Here is a 13,942-nt window from a genome sequence, read left to right as displayed (position 1 = left end):
AGACTTTACTTTGGAGTCCCATCAAGGTGGGCCCCTTGATGGTACTTTGAATGTAGTTGTCTGTTTGGATTCACAGTTCTGAATTCTCACTATTGACACATCTTCTCTTACCACACCAATCCAGATAATATATAAATTCAAAGCAAAAAGCAGTTGGTGAAATAGAATTGCAAGATGATAATAAAGATAGTAAAGCTCTTAAGTTATTTTTCCAACCCACAGTAGTACTAGCAGGTCAGATTCCCAGAGCAAGGCTGCTGCTCTAGCTTTCTTTTAGGATTTTAGTGGTACCCCTGAATGGGTTTTTTTAATAATGCTATTGAGTCAACCCCCAATTCAAGTATTTTCTCCTCAAAATAAATGGGCAGTGATTACTTCTCCATTATTATCTACCACTACCAATCTCTCTGGTATAATTTGTTAATATCTTAATATTATTAATAAATAATTAACATCCATTAAATTTCACAAAGAAATATATTTTTAAATGGTCTTATTCAGTCACATCTCATTCCTTGTGATCCCATTTGGGATTTTCTTGGAAAAGATATTAGGAATGGTTTGCCATTTTCTTCTCTGGCTCAATTTACAGATGAGGAACTGAGGCAGAGTTAAATGACTAGACTAGGGTCACCTAGCTAGTAAATATCTGAGGCTGAATTTGAACTCAGAAAGATGAGTCTTCCTGACTTAAGGACCACTACTCTAGCCACTGCGCCACCCAGCTGCTTTCAAAAAACCAAAGTACAAAACATTTCCCCAAACCAGGAAATATTTTCTCCTCTATATCTAGATTCCTAGGGAGAGTGGACCCAGTCTTTTTTGTTTAAAAAAAAACAGTATTATGTTTTTTATCTTAATTCTTTCCCTCCCATCTTTTCCTTCCCCTTCCATTGAGAAAATATAAAAAGCAAAACATGTTACAAACATGTACAGTCAAGCAAAACAATTTTGAGTGGATTCAAACTTCAGGTAGCTCACTTAGTTCACTTCTGGATGAGGGAAAAGCTCTTTTGCCATGTCACTCCATTGCTGGGTGTCAATGCTGGTAGTTCTCCCAATCTCTTGAAATTCATAAGCATCCTCATTTACCTCTTTCCTCTGAGTAGAGGATTAGAAGGTAGAGAAATAAAAACTCCTCTCAAAGCCTTCCTTTAGGGTGGGTTAGATAACATCTAGATAACTACTTAACATTTTTAGGTAACATCAGCTGCTTTGCTTGGTTTCAACTCCAGGAACATCATGCCTCCTTCAGGATAAGCTTGAAATTTAGTCATCACACAGATTGACTCAGTTCTTTTCAATGCAGTTGATTGACTCAAATATTGAGTATATTTCTTCAGCTCCTTCAGGTGCCTCTCCCTTTGACAGGAGGGCTGAGAAATAAACAACTCCCCAACTTTTTTTTGGTAAAAGACTTAGAACTTTCCAGCTAATTCTTTCCACAAACATCATGTCTTATCGTAGGCATCCCCTGATGGCTCTCCCCTCTTCCCTTTTTAGCTTTCTTTTGTGTATTGTCTTCCCCCATTAGATTGTAAGGGTAGCTAGGTGGCACAGTGGAGAAAGCACTGGCCCTGGAGTCAGCCCACTTATTAGTGGTGTGACCCAGTAATTTAACCCTGTTTGTCTCCATTTCCTTATTTGTAAAATGAGCTGGGGAAGGAAGTGGCAAACTACTCCAGTATTTTTGCCAATAAAACCCCAAATGGGGGTTAGGAAGAGTCAGACATGACTGAAGACAAATGAACAACAAAACATTAGCTTGTTAGATTCTTCAATATTTAATACCTATCAAATGTTTATTTTCTGACTAGCATGGCTGTAGTCTGGTTCTTTCAATCCCAATACTCATGCCCTTATTGCTTGTGGGAGAAATTATAAAGCCCTTTGGCATTTAAAGTACTCCATAATATGTCTTTTCTCAATCTTTATTTCAAACTACTCACCTTCCTATACTCTGTATTCCGATCCTACTGGACTACTGGCCTACTATGGAGATTCCAGTCGCCATAGATAGCACTCTATCTCACCCCTACGTCAGACAATAGAATTCTTAGCCTCTTTCCAAACACAGCTGAAGAACTTGAATTGATTGTAGGAGGTGGGAGACACTGGCACAGGACCACCCAGCATGGCATGCCCTCATCAGAGAAGATGCTGTGCTCTATGAGCAAAACACAATTGAAGTAGTTCAGAAAAAGCACAAGATACACAAAATTAGAGAAGCCATCCCAAATATTCATACGGTCTATTTGTGCCAGAGCTGTGGCAGAGCATTCCAAGTTCCTATTGGTCTGATTAGTCAAAGCCAGATACACTAACTTGACTCTAACATAATGATGTCATTTTGGTCCTCTTTGAGAATGAAGGACAACAATCAACCAGCCAACCAGGTACCACCTTCTGTGAGATATTTTTAAAGAGGTTCCTCTTAAAGTTATTATGCATTCTATTCTATTTACTTATTTGGGTACATGTCATAATTGTTTCTTCCACTCCCAAAGGAAATGTAAGTTTCTTGAAGTCAGAAACTTTAATTTTTTATTTTGTCTTTGTCTACAAAGCCTTACATATAGTAGGTGACTAATAAATGTTTGTTGAATTCAGTAGGTGTTCAACAGTGATGATGACAGACCATGGAAAATATTTGTTGAGCCCTATGGTCTTACTAGCACTCAATCTTATTTTCTAATATTCTGATGACATTTTAGGTCAATAATGAGTGGATAAAGACAGGACCATCAAATCTGAAGATAACAAAACATGAGATGGATAGCTACCAATTAAAACACAGTATAATGCAAAGAAAAGAGCCCAGGAATGATTGTCTGGGAACCTGTTTCAAAGTCCAACCCTGTTATTTCCTGTCTGTGTAGTGTTAGGTAAATGACTTAAACTTTTTGGGAGTCACTTTACTGATTTGTAAAATTATCCCTTCTAGTCTTAAATCTATGATTGTAAGAGAATTCAAAAATATTCCAAAAGGCTAAGAGAATGAAATAAATAAAACAAAATTTAGCAGGGACAAAAATAAAATAATTTTCTAGTTCAAAAAAATCCATTAATAAGTACATTTGGAAAGGAGTGTGTGTGTGTGTGTGTGTGTGTGTGTGTGGTTTCCCTTAACATTCTTTACCAGCTTTATGTTATTTTGAACTTTTGGTATCCTGATAAAATTGGTATGGCACTAATATTACATTTTTGTAATATTACAAGACATTACATTACACATTATACAATTATATAATATAATATATACATTATGCAATACAAAATATTATATTATAAAATATTTTTCTGAGCCATTAGCTCTTGTTTTTTCCTTCCTCAAATACTTCTCAAGAACTGTTTGATCTTCACATTATTGTTGTTGTTCTTCAGTCATGTATGACTTTTCATAACCTCATGAACCATAGCATATCAGATCCTTTTTTCCTCCACTATCTCACTAAGTCTGTTATAGTTCATGTTTGATGTTTCTGTGACTCTATCCATCTTATTCTCTGCCTTCTCCTTTCCTTTTGCCTTCCATCTTTCCCAACATCAAGGTCTTTTTCAATGAGTCCTATCTTCTCATCCTCTTGTGTTTAAGTTTCACATCAGTATTTGACCTTCCAGTGAATAGCCTGAATTAATTCTTTAAATATCGACTGATTTGATCTTGTTGTTCAAAGGATCTCTCAAAAGTTTTCTTGAAAGCATTGATTCTGTAGTATTCAGCTTTCCTTTTAGTCCAATTCTTACAGTCATATATTGCTGCAAAAAATAATATCTTTGACTATATAGACCTTTGTCAGCAAGGTGATGTCTCTTCTTTTTAGTATGCTGTCCAGATTTGCTATAGCTTTCTTCCAATCAGCAAGTGTCTTTTAATTTCATGACTGCAGTCATTGTCTGCAGTGATCTTTGAGCTCAAGAATATAAAAACTGACACCCTTCTATTTCTTCTTTCTCCATTTTCCAGGAAATGATATGTCCACTTACCAAGGTCTTAGAGTTGTTTTTATTATTATTATTAAGTTTCAGACTAGTTTTTACTTTCTCCTCTTTTATTATTTCCTTTGAGCCCAGTAAAATTCCTTGAGGGCAGGGATTATTTCTTTTTCATTACCTGTCTCCTCCTTGAAATTCTTTTCTCTCAAGGTTTTTGTGACATTCCTTTATCTCTTTTGCTGCATCTGCATCTTGTTACATGTCATCTCACTAACTGTAGATGTCCCTCAAATCTCTATCCTGGGTACTCTTCTTTTTTCCCTCTTTATGATTTTACTTCATAATCCAATTCCCATGGATTCAATTATCATTTCTATGCAGAAAATTCTCAGATTTATAACTGTAACCTCTCCTTGTCTCAAAATGGATGTCTCTGAGACGTCTTATATTTAACATGTCCAAAATGGAACTCATTATCTCCCTCCCAACACACACACCTAAGTGTATACATACATGTTTGCTTTACTTTATATCTCCACTGCTTAGCACAGTGTCTTGCACATATGGAGCATGTAAACACATTTGTTGCATTCAATTTGATTGGATCCACACTGTTACCTGTCAAATGTGATAATATTTGTAAAGCACTTAGCAGAGGATGTAGCACATAAAAAGTGTTTCATAAAAGCTTATTCTTTCCTCTTTCCACTTCTTTGCTTCCATCTTCTATACATATCTTTAAAAAATATGCCTTATTCAATGAGTTCCTTTTGTAACCATAGTAGTCTCTTTAGACAGTTCCCCTTTTTCTTCATCAAAATTCCATTTGTGTCTCCAGTATTCAATTCATGAGAACTTTCTATCCCTTTAGGTCTGCCTTACCTTTGAAATTTTTAGGCTGTTCAATCTTATTTACCATTTGTTGAACCCTTTGAAATCTCTCTCAAAAATTTAGTGTTCATATCAGATGATACTTAGATTTCCCTTTTTTTCTCTCAATGGTTTCTAAGTTAGAGGTTCTGATCTTTTCTACTTCAAAAACTAGTTATTTATTAGAATCCAGTCCAGAATAAACAGAACTGTTTATGATTTCCTCTCTTCTTTGAAGAATGGAACAACCCAAGAATCTTATCAGCATCTCTGCTTTTGAAGTGATGTTAGAGCAATGGGTTTGGAGTAAGGAAGACTTCAGTTTAAATTCTGTCTCAGACACTTACTAGATGTGTGGTCCTGGGCAAGTCACAATGCCTGGCACATGGGAGGCATCAAAAATGCTCATTCCCTTTCTCTTTTTGATAAAGAAAGTGTTCTAGCAGTTGTTCAGCACTGAACCCATAGAAGCCCTACAACATGCTGTTTCATATCTCCGTGCTAATTTGTTATCCCAAATTTGTTGTTAATATTTCATCCTTCTGTCCAATATGGCTTTTGTTTCTCCTTTTCTTGCTCTTTATCCAAATTCTTTCTACCATCCTTAAGTGAGAATTTTCTCGCATATGAATGTGTTTTTTACATATAATACTTCTCCATTTTTTCTTTTGAATAATATGTGTTCTTCCAGACAGTCATGAGTCCTATCCCATCAACTTTCAGTAATATCTATGAAGGGGTAGCCCTGATTGCTTCTTTTTAGTTTCTCAGAAGGAAGTTAGGAATGAAGGGATAAGGAGAAGGGCAGCTGTCAGTAAGGCATTCCTTAAAGCCCAAGTAGATAGGAGGTGGCAGGTGAGAGAACCTATTTGGGAATAAATAAAATGTTTCCCACTCCTGACATCAGAGTCAGGAGTTATAGCTATGTTTCACAGATATGTAAGAGCTGCCTTTTTTCCCCGCTTCCTTTAACATTGTTCATCTTGGATTTACTTGTTAACTGTGATGCTAGGAATGTTACTTTTTATATGTAAGTCTCAAAGGGAGTTGGATTAGATGTTTTAAGATGATAGATAGTTAAGAAGCAATCTTAAGGTCATCTTGTCTATTTTCCCCATTTTATTGATGTGGAAAATGAGCCCCAGAAAAGTTAAATTACTTGCCAAAAATCATACAAGGCAATAAGTAGAAGAGCCAGAATTAGAAGATTGTTCTTTGGATTCCAAATCCATTATGCCATGTCAAAGATAGTCTACCTCCAAATCTTGTGATTTTTCTAGCTAACTTACACTGCATGCTAATAGAAGAGATTATGCAAAACAGTTAATAATTTAAAAAATTATTTATTTTTGTCCATTTGCTTTTAAATGCTCTCAGATTCACACAAAACCTTCATGGATTCACCCTTCTCTGTCCTGCCCTTCTTCAAACCCCTTCTTGGCTTAATAATACTTTCTGCAGTTTGATTGCATCGCTCTGGGGAGGATGGGTCCCTATGGACAGATAGCCTAAAAAGGATAACCCAATTGCAGAACCCAGGTAGGAAGAAAGAACACTTTTTAATGTAAAAAATAATGAAAAGAGAAATGGATTTAAGTCAGAAAATGTGAATTTGAATCCTGTATCATTAACAATCTATGTAACCTTGAGCAAATAACTCTGGGTATAGATTTTTTCCCTCCATAAAATGAATGGGTTTAACTCATTGGCCTCTAAGGCCCCTTCCAGCTTGGATACTTGTGAGCTGAGAATTAACTTTTCTCTGAAATTTCTGGGCAAGTTACCTTACCTCCCTGAGTGTCCTCTAGACAATTGGGGGGTGGAGGGGACGCTAATCAGATGGTCCCTTTGAACTCTAACATTCTAAGTTTCCCTGGTAAATTTAGTGAAGTCAGGACTTCCCAAGCCTTCCCAGAAGTCTATGTCAATTAATTGGTATTAATCCCATGGCCAACTAGAAGGAAGAGCTGGAGAAAAAGAGAAGGGAAGTAGGCCTGCTCCCACTGTAGCTGCCACCAGGTTAATTATCAGCCACAAAGAGATTAACCATTTCCTGCTTCTTTGCCTATGGGGACTTTCTGGGGCACTGACTCAGAATTTTCATAGCCCAAGGGTGGTTACTTGTTCCCTATTTGGGGTGCTAACATCTGATAGCAAAAAATAGACTATGGTTAGTTATTATTATTATTTTTTTTTAGTTTAGAAGAGAAACTCCAGAATTCCCAGAAGGGCTTGGTTTTTATTTCTCTTTCAAAAAGTATGTCGTTTTTTAGAGCTTGAGAAAGTAGGTACTATTTTTACATTTCACTCACCTTTCTTCAGCCAGTTTCTCCCCACACCCTCCTCAGGTTAGGAAGTGGGGAGAATCTTAGCAGTTTACCACTTACCATTGGAGTCCGTGTGGGAATAGTGGGGTAGGAAACAAGATCTTCTTTCCAGGCTTCTTGGGGGGAGGGGGATTTGTCCCAACTTCCCCTCTGCCTCTACACCATCTCTATCCCCCACAAACTCCAGTGGGTTTGTCGTGCAGTACCTCCTGTGATTGGTCCCCAAGACATCATGTGCTAAATATTTGGGCTGTTCTTTCCCACACTGAATTGATCAGTCTCTGCTCATTATAGCTCAGCTTGCCAGTGGTTCAGATCTTTTCTCCCATTTTTTTTTTCCTGACTCTCTTCTCTTTCCTTCCCTCTTGATTCCCCCCCCCCCCTTCTTATTTTAGCAAATTCAAGAAAGAAGAGACATTTAGCAGGAAAAAAAAAAGGGCAGACGTTGCAGCACCTAGGCAATGGTCAGGAGTAGATGGTGGATGACACACACTCCTCGAGCTTTCATGTTCGGATTTTACCGAATTTCCTTGCTGCATTCAAGCCCTAAGATGATGCCAAATTGAGACACACGCGCGCTCGCGCGCGCGCACACGCACACACATCAGGGCAGGAGCAGCAGCCACGGGTGGGGATACAGGAAGAGCAAACAGCCCTGCGTCTTCAAGGAGCCTAACGCGATCTTCCGAGCATCTTCCCTCACCCCCATCCCCAGCCCCTCTAACCCCCCAATCTTTTCCTCTTTTCCAACCCCCTTTTCTTTCCCTTTAATTTGTGTTTCCTTTTTTTCTACATATATTTCATATATATTTATTTATTTAGGGATCAGAAGCAAATGCTCAAGTGATATAGAACTGGGGGGGAGGGTATTATCTGCTGGTTTTTCTTTTCTTTGCCAAGAATACATTTTTTTAAATTTTATTTTTCTTTTTTAAATGATTTTTTTTGCGGGAGAAGATAGAACCGCACTCAGTTGCAGAGAGAGATCATTTTTGAAAAATGCAGTCCTGATCGGGACATCGGAGGGATTGAAGGTTGCATCGCGTTCCCGGTTGGGGGGCCGCTGAGGGGGGAGGGGAGCCTCATTTCTTTAACAACTGTCCGTGTGGCAGCTGGGATCTGGGAACCTGCGGTTGATTTTTTGGGGAAGGAAATTGACCTTTTGGAGGGGGTGGAGAGAGGTTTGCCTTGATTTCTTCATCAGGTATTATTTGCGTTGCTTGTCTTGCTCCCCCACCTCGTCCTCCGCCCCCCCTCCCCCCCGTGCCCCGCCCCCGCAACCTCTTTGCCCGCCCCTCCTCCCCCCGAACAGCAAGGAAGATGTCCCGAGCCGCTGCTGGCCCCTGCTCTGGCCGGGCTGCTGCCTGAGCCGCACAGCGCCCGCCCCGCCGAGCCGAGCCACTGCCGCCGCCCGATGGGATGGGATGTGGAGCTGCTCCGCAGTAGCAGCAGTAGCAGCAGCAGCAGCAGCAGCAGCAGCAACAGCAGCAGCAACCTTAGCAGCAACAGTAGCAGTAGCAGCAGCCGCCTTAGCAGCAGCAGCAGCAGCGTCCGCCGCAGCATCCGCCGCAGCCTCGTAACCCTCGGCCCTTTCCTCTTTGCAGGATGGCCCGGTTCGGAGACGAGATGCCTGCCCGCTACGGGGGAGGAGGCGCCGGAGGAGGCGCTGGGGCAGTCGTGGGAGGTGGAGGCGGCCGGGGTGCCGGGGGCAGCCGGCAGGGAGGACAGCCTGGGGCGCAAAGGATGTACAAGCAATCCATGGCGCAGCGAGCCCGGACCATGGCTCTGTACAACCCTATTCCGGTCCGACAGAACTGCCTCACGGTCAACCGGTCTCTGTTCCTCTTCAGCGAGGACAATGTGGTGAGGAAATACGCCAAAAAGATCACCGAATGGCCATATCCTTTGCCAAAGACCCTCTCACCTGCCACTCCCCACCTCCTCTCCCTTCCCCTGCCTTCCCCTCCCTGCCCCCACCACTTGCATGGCCACCCTAGTTTTCAAAAGGGATAGGGCCCTAGGGCAGTGGGTCGGGAGTCAGCCGGGTCCGGGCCCTGGTCGGGAGTAGGGAATCAGATGGAGGATTGGGGGGTAGAGGGGATGGAGGGTAATAAGAGGGAACTGCTTCAAAGGGTTAGGGTTTTGACAGACCAGGCACAAAGCTGGAGCTACCATGTTGCTCTGTGGGGAACTGGATTACTCTTAGTGACTCAAAATTAGGGCTGGGCAGGCCAGGCCATGCCATTCTCCTCCACCCAATGGGCTAAGATTGCAGAGGGGAGCTCTGCTTAGGGCTTTGAGGCCGGTCCAAAACAGTCATTTGGCCATGACAGGACAGGACAGGAGCATTTGAGAGAGGGAAGCTCGGAGGATGAAGAAGGGTGGTAGTTGCTGTGCTTCTGGTCTGCTGCTCCTGTTCATTGATGAGTGTTCAATACTAGCTCATCAGTTGTAGGCCAGTCCAAGGGAGAACCAAGTGAACTCTCCACTGTCTTCATGGGGTTTGGAAGAGAAACAATAGAGTGCCAAACTTGCTTTACCCAACTGCAGCTTTATAGGTAGAGCAGGAGAAGGGAGAAAGGGGACCGTGTGAAGTTTACATGGAAATTGTAGGACTTCTTGCTGCACCCTAGTTAATAGGGTACAGTATGGTCCTAGATGCTTGGACCAGATCTGTGAAGTGATGTATTTGTACATGGGGATTACTGCTATATGTCTGCATGCGCAGTTAACATATTCACTAAAAAATGGTCCTTGGAGGTGTTGGTTGCTATTAGTCAACTTGGTAGAGCAAGCATAGATTTCCACCATCAGCAGAAATCTGACATGCCTTCTTACCCTTGCCCGTGAAAACCCAGTTTGGGTCATTGTGGCAGAGAAGGGAAAAGAAATGAGTTTTCCAGGCTCAGCCACTCATTCCTAAGGCCTCCTCCCCTCCCTCAGTGATAAATACTACTTCAGGTGCCCTGGAGGACTGGGTGGAGAGAACCGGAAAATATTGTCATCTATTTGGATAGACCAACTTCGGTAGGTAAATACATTTTTTTTAAGACTCAAGGGAAAATGGTTGAGCATCACAAATAAAAGAAAATTTGACCCTCTATCAAAATAGACCTTAGAGCTTATCAGACCCCCTTTGGAGTCATCTCTCCTTGAAATGGAAATAAAGGAACATTTAGCATCGGTTGAGCTGTATTCAGAGATTGGTCTTTAATTTGTTGCATGGGTCTGTTCAGTTTCCTAGCAGGTACCTAATCATGACCTAGATTCCATGTGAGCAAATTTGCTGAGATTATCATAGATAATTTTACATCAAAATATGTTGGGTTTTTTTTTAAATTTAAGATTCTTTCTAAGATTCTCTTAATTTTTTTTAATTCTCTGTCTGGGAGCTAGTGGTTAAAAGCTCTGGATTTAATTTCCATTTTCTTTTTTATCCTAGAGTTGAGTGCTTTGTACCCACCAGGGACAGGCATATGCCTGAAGCCTACTAGCAGTGGTGGAATGTTATTGGTGGGCCAAACATTGAATAGAGCTGCTAACTTCTTTGTGTGGAAATTTTAGGGGGGAACCACACACAAATGTTTGGGGTGAATAATTTGATAAGACCTCAGTTTACCCTGAGGAGTGAGAATTAACTGGTTCTTTGGGAGGTCATGAGGGAGGGAAGGAAGAGGGAGAAAACATCTCTAATCATAGGAATTCTATGAAAATTATTGATGGAAAATGACCACTATGATTACACAGCTCTTCAAAGTGGTTCCCTCAGGAAGAGCCTCCTAAAATGAGAAAGGTATTGCTTTGAATAACGGCTGAGGGTTAACTCATCAAAATGGTTGGGAATCCCTTTTCCTTCTAGGGGTTTCTGATATGCTCAGTGATAATATCTGTATTTAGCTTTTCATACCTAAACTTGGGAAGCTGGAGGGGAAGCTCAGAAACTGCATCCTGTAGACTCTTAGAACATGTATCATGCAACAGTAGTTTTCTTTCAGTCCTCTCTCTCTTTTGGAAAATTGTTTCTGGAACAGGCATAATACTGACTTGTGTTTAAATTCACTTTTCCCATCTGATTTTGAAATTAAAGGAAATGAAGGGAACGAGAAGCTTTATGCTGTGTCCTTAACTCGCCTCTGCCTACCCTAGATTCCCTAGTAAGCATCGATGTTGAACAGGGGGACTTCAAAGGGTTTACCTGAAGGAAGGATTTCAGCTCAGCAGTGCAAGACCAGAGAATAGGCCTTCATTTGGAATGCCATCCTTTGCTGTGGTGAGCTCTCCCTGAGCTCTTTGTAGTCCCAAAATAAGACTTCCTGCATTTTCACTTGGCAGGTTGTGTGTGTCATCCAATTGCCCATGGGTGGTAAAGATAGTACTGTCCTCTCCTAAGGTGGAAGGTTTTTGCAGACAAATTTAATCAAGCCTAAGGGGACTGTGAATGGATCAGCCAGGACTAAATACCGAGGCTTAAAGTAATTTTAAGAAAGGGTTTGGGCTAGGTACAGAGAAATAGAATCATCCTCAGTGTATTCAATGCACAGAGAATGGAGGATCAAGGAAGACCCAAGTTTGTGTGCAGACTTCAAAGAATTAAGGTCCCAGGACAGAGCATGGATTTGTCTCCTATCTAGAGATGTTTTCCATTGCTTGTTAGGTTGGGCCTTCTATTTGATAATATCATTTAAGGAGCCGACTAGGAAGGATGTCTCTTTCTGACATGTGGAATAAAGAGAATATGTGTGTTTTTGCAGCTATATCTGCAAATCTAATTCAAATGCTTGCAGAAAGCACTAATTCAGGACATATCATTGTTTTCATAAGATTTAGAACTTAGAATGGTCCTATGATATTTTCCTCTAAGCATAATAATCCCCATATTGTATTGATGAGGAGACTGGAAATAGAATGACTGGCATTGAGGGCATCCAGCAAGTCAGTGGCAAAGCTGATATTCAAATAGAAGTCATGTTAGTACTGGTTCAGCTCTTTCCAAGACAGCGAGCCAACCTTAGAATCACTCCACCTTTTCAGTTGCCCACCTGCCACTCCCCTGGCATTCCTCCCTTCCCTCCATCTCTCCATTCCATGAAGCCTATAAAAAAGGAGGAATTCCTCTCTTTCTTTCAAAATGTAGATAATGGAAATTAATTAAATGTCATTAGAATTGTTGCTTACATTAGTACTTTCTATGAGTGTACAATTGTTTATCCATAAGTGGGCTAACTGCATCCTTCTGATACTAGGATTTTGTCGATTGATACCCAGATTTAAATAATGTCATACTGGCTCCTGATGGTTCCCAGAGAGTTTAAATCTGTCAGCTCAGGAACATACATCTGGTGACTTTGAATTGAGTGAGCTTCCCTTTAATGCTACTTTGTACTTTGAATTTCCTAGCAGAACAAGCAGCATTCGTGTCCTGTTTCTAGGTCTGCTGATGCCAGCAGATCTCTAAATGAACTTGTCAGGGGGGATTTGTCCGTAGAAGGGATGGCAAATTCAGACATCTGGGTTTTAACATAGTCGAGCCCTTCAGTAACAAACCTGTGGTTCCAGCTTTTATGTTCATGGGAAGCCACAGAAAATGAGTTGGAAAGAAGAGCAGAGACCATCCAGTTCAATCCATCCCTGAATAAAATCCCCCCTACAACATTTCACAGAAGCTGTTATTCTGTCTCCATTGGAAGACAGAAATGGGGACCCATAATGCAGCCTATTTGATTTTTGTAGATCTCTATTAGGAAATTTTTACTTTCTAAATTCTAAATTGAACTCTTTCCAGTTTCCATCCATTCTTCCTGCTCCGCACCTCTGAAGTCAAGCAGAACAAGCTTATGACAGCCCCTCAAATTCTTGAAGACTGCAATTGTGCCCTCCCTCTCTTCCTAGCTTTCTCTACAGGCAAAGCTTTTCCAACTGAGCCTCTTGTCTTCCTAATTTTTGAAGCCCAGACATATTGACACCAGGGTATTTATTAAATCCAATGGACCAAAATTTATAAAACATATATCTTTTTACAAGCAGAGCAATTGGGAATCTGAGGGAACTCTTAATTCTAAGAAGCTCTCTTTTTAGGTTCCTCTGAGCCTGTAGGTTGCTAGTGAATTATTGACCTGTACAAAGTAGATGCAATTCTTTTATTAGATGCAAAATTATATGGTACTTTAACTAAATTAACTTGACTGGTTTATTCTGAAGGCAAAGTGATGGGAATGAATTAATTTATCCTGTTTCATTGGGGGAGATGACTTTTTTTTGCTATTGTTAAAGTGAGGCCATAGTAGATTTAGGGCCTCAATAGATAAATCAGAAAAAGTAAATTGCTTCTAAAATGTATCTTTGCAGCAGTACAAAATAGACATGGTTGTTTTTTTTCTTAACAATGCAGTGCAGTAGACAAGATCCTCAGACATTAGGCTAATTGGTTCTGCCTCTATTGTGAATTAAATAGTGTTTTGAATGTTGTGCTCATGGATAATTTATTATTTCCTAAAATTGATAATAATTGTGGTCCTTGACCCGAATGTAAAGAAACTAGATTGTGGGTGGTAGGATGTTCATGAGGATGAATAAGCCAATACCAAAGATGGATTGAAAAAAAAAATATTGGCATTTCTCGAGAGGCATGCCAAAGTTGGAAAAGGCATGAGAGCCAAGTACTTATAATTCTATGGTGAAGCCGGTTGTCCAGAGTTTGGATTGGTTCTTTTCATTTGGGAGCAATTTCCCCCTAGTAAAGGCATTTAGTCCCTCTTTTCCATTTCTTTATCTTGAGCACCCACACTCAAGAATACCCATTTGACTTTGGG

At 40.6% G+C, this 13,942-nt stretch overlaps 1 protein-coding gene across 2 annotated transcripts in view; it reads left to right on the top strand.

Moving 5' to 3' along the window:
• Positions 1 to 8,625: 8,625 nt before the first annotated feature.
• CACNA1A (calcium voltage-gated channel subunit alpha1 A) overlaps positions 8,626 to 13,942 on the top strand; it is a 248,568-nt gene continuing 243,251 nt past the window's right edge. For both annotated transcript variants that reach the window (XM_051971665.1, XM_051971666.1), the window contains exon 1: positions 8,626 to 9,031. In XM_051971665.1, coding sequence (XP_051827625.1) covers positions 8,739 to 9,031 — 293 coding nt within the window. In that variant the 5' untranslated portion in view covers positions 8,626 to 8,738. The remainder of the gene's footprint in view (positions 9,032 to 13,942) is intronic.

The sequence above is a fragment of the Antechinus flavipes genome, chromosome 1 (genome assembly GCF_016432865.1).
Source record: "Antechinus flavipes isolate AdamAnt ecotype Samford, QLD, Australia chromosome 1, AdamAnt_v2, whole genome shotgun sequence".
Taxonomy (NCBI): domain Eukaryota; kingdom Metazoa; phylum Chordata; class Mammalia; order Dasyuromorphia; family Dasyuridae; genus Antechinus; species Antechinus flavipes.
This window is presented reverse-complemented; position numbering and strand designations above follow the sequence as displayed.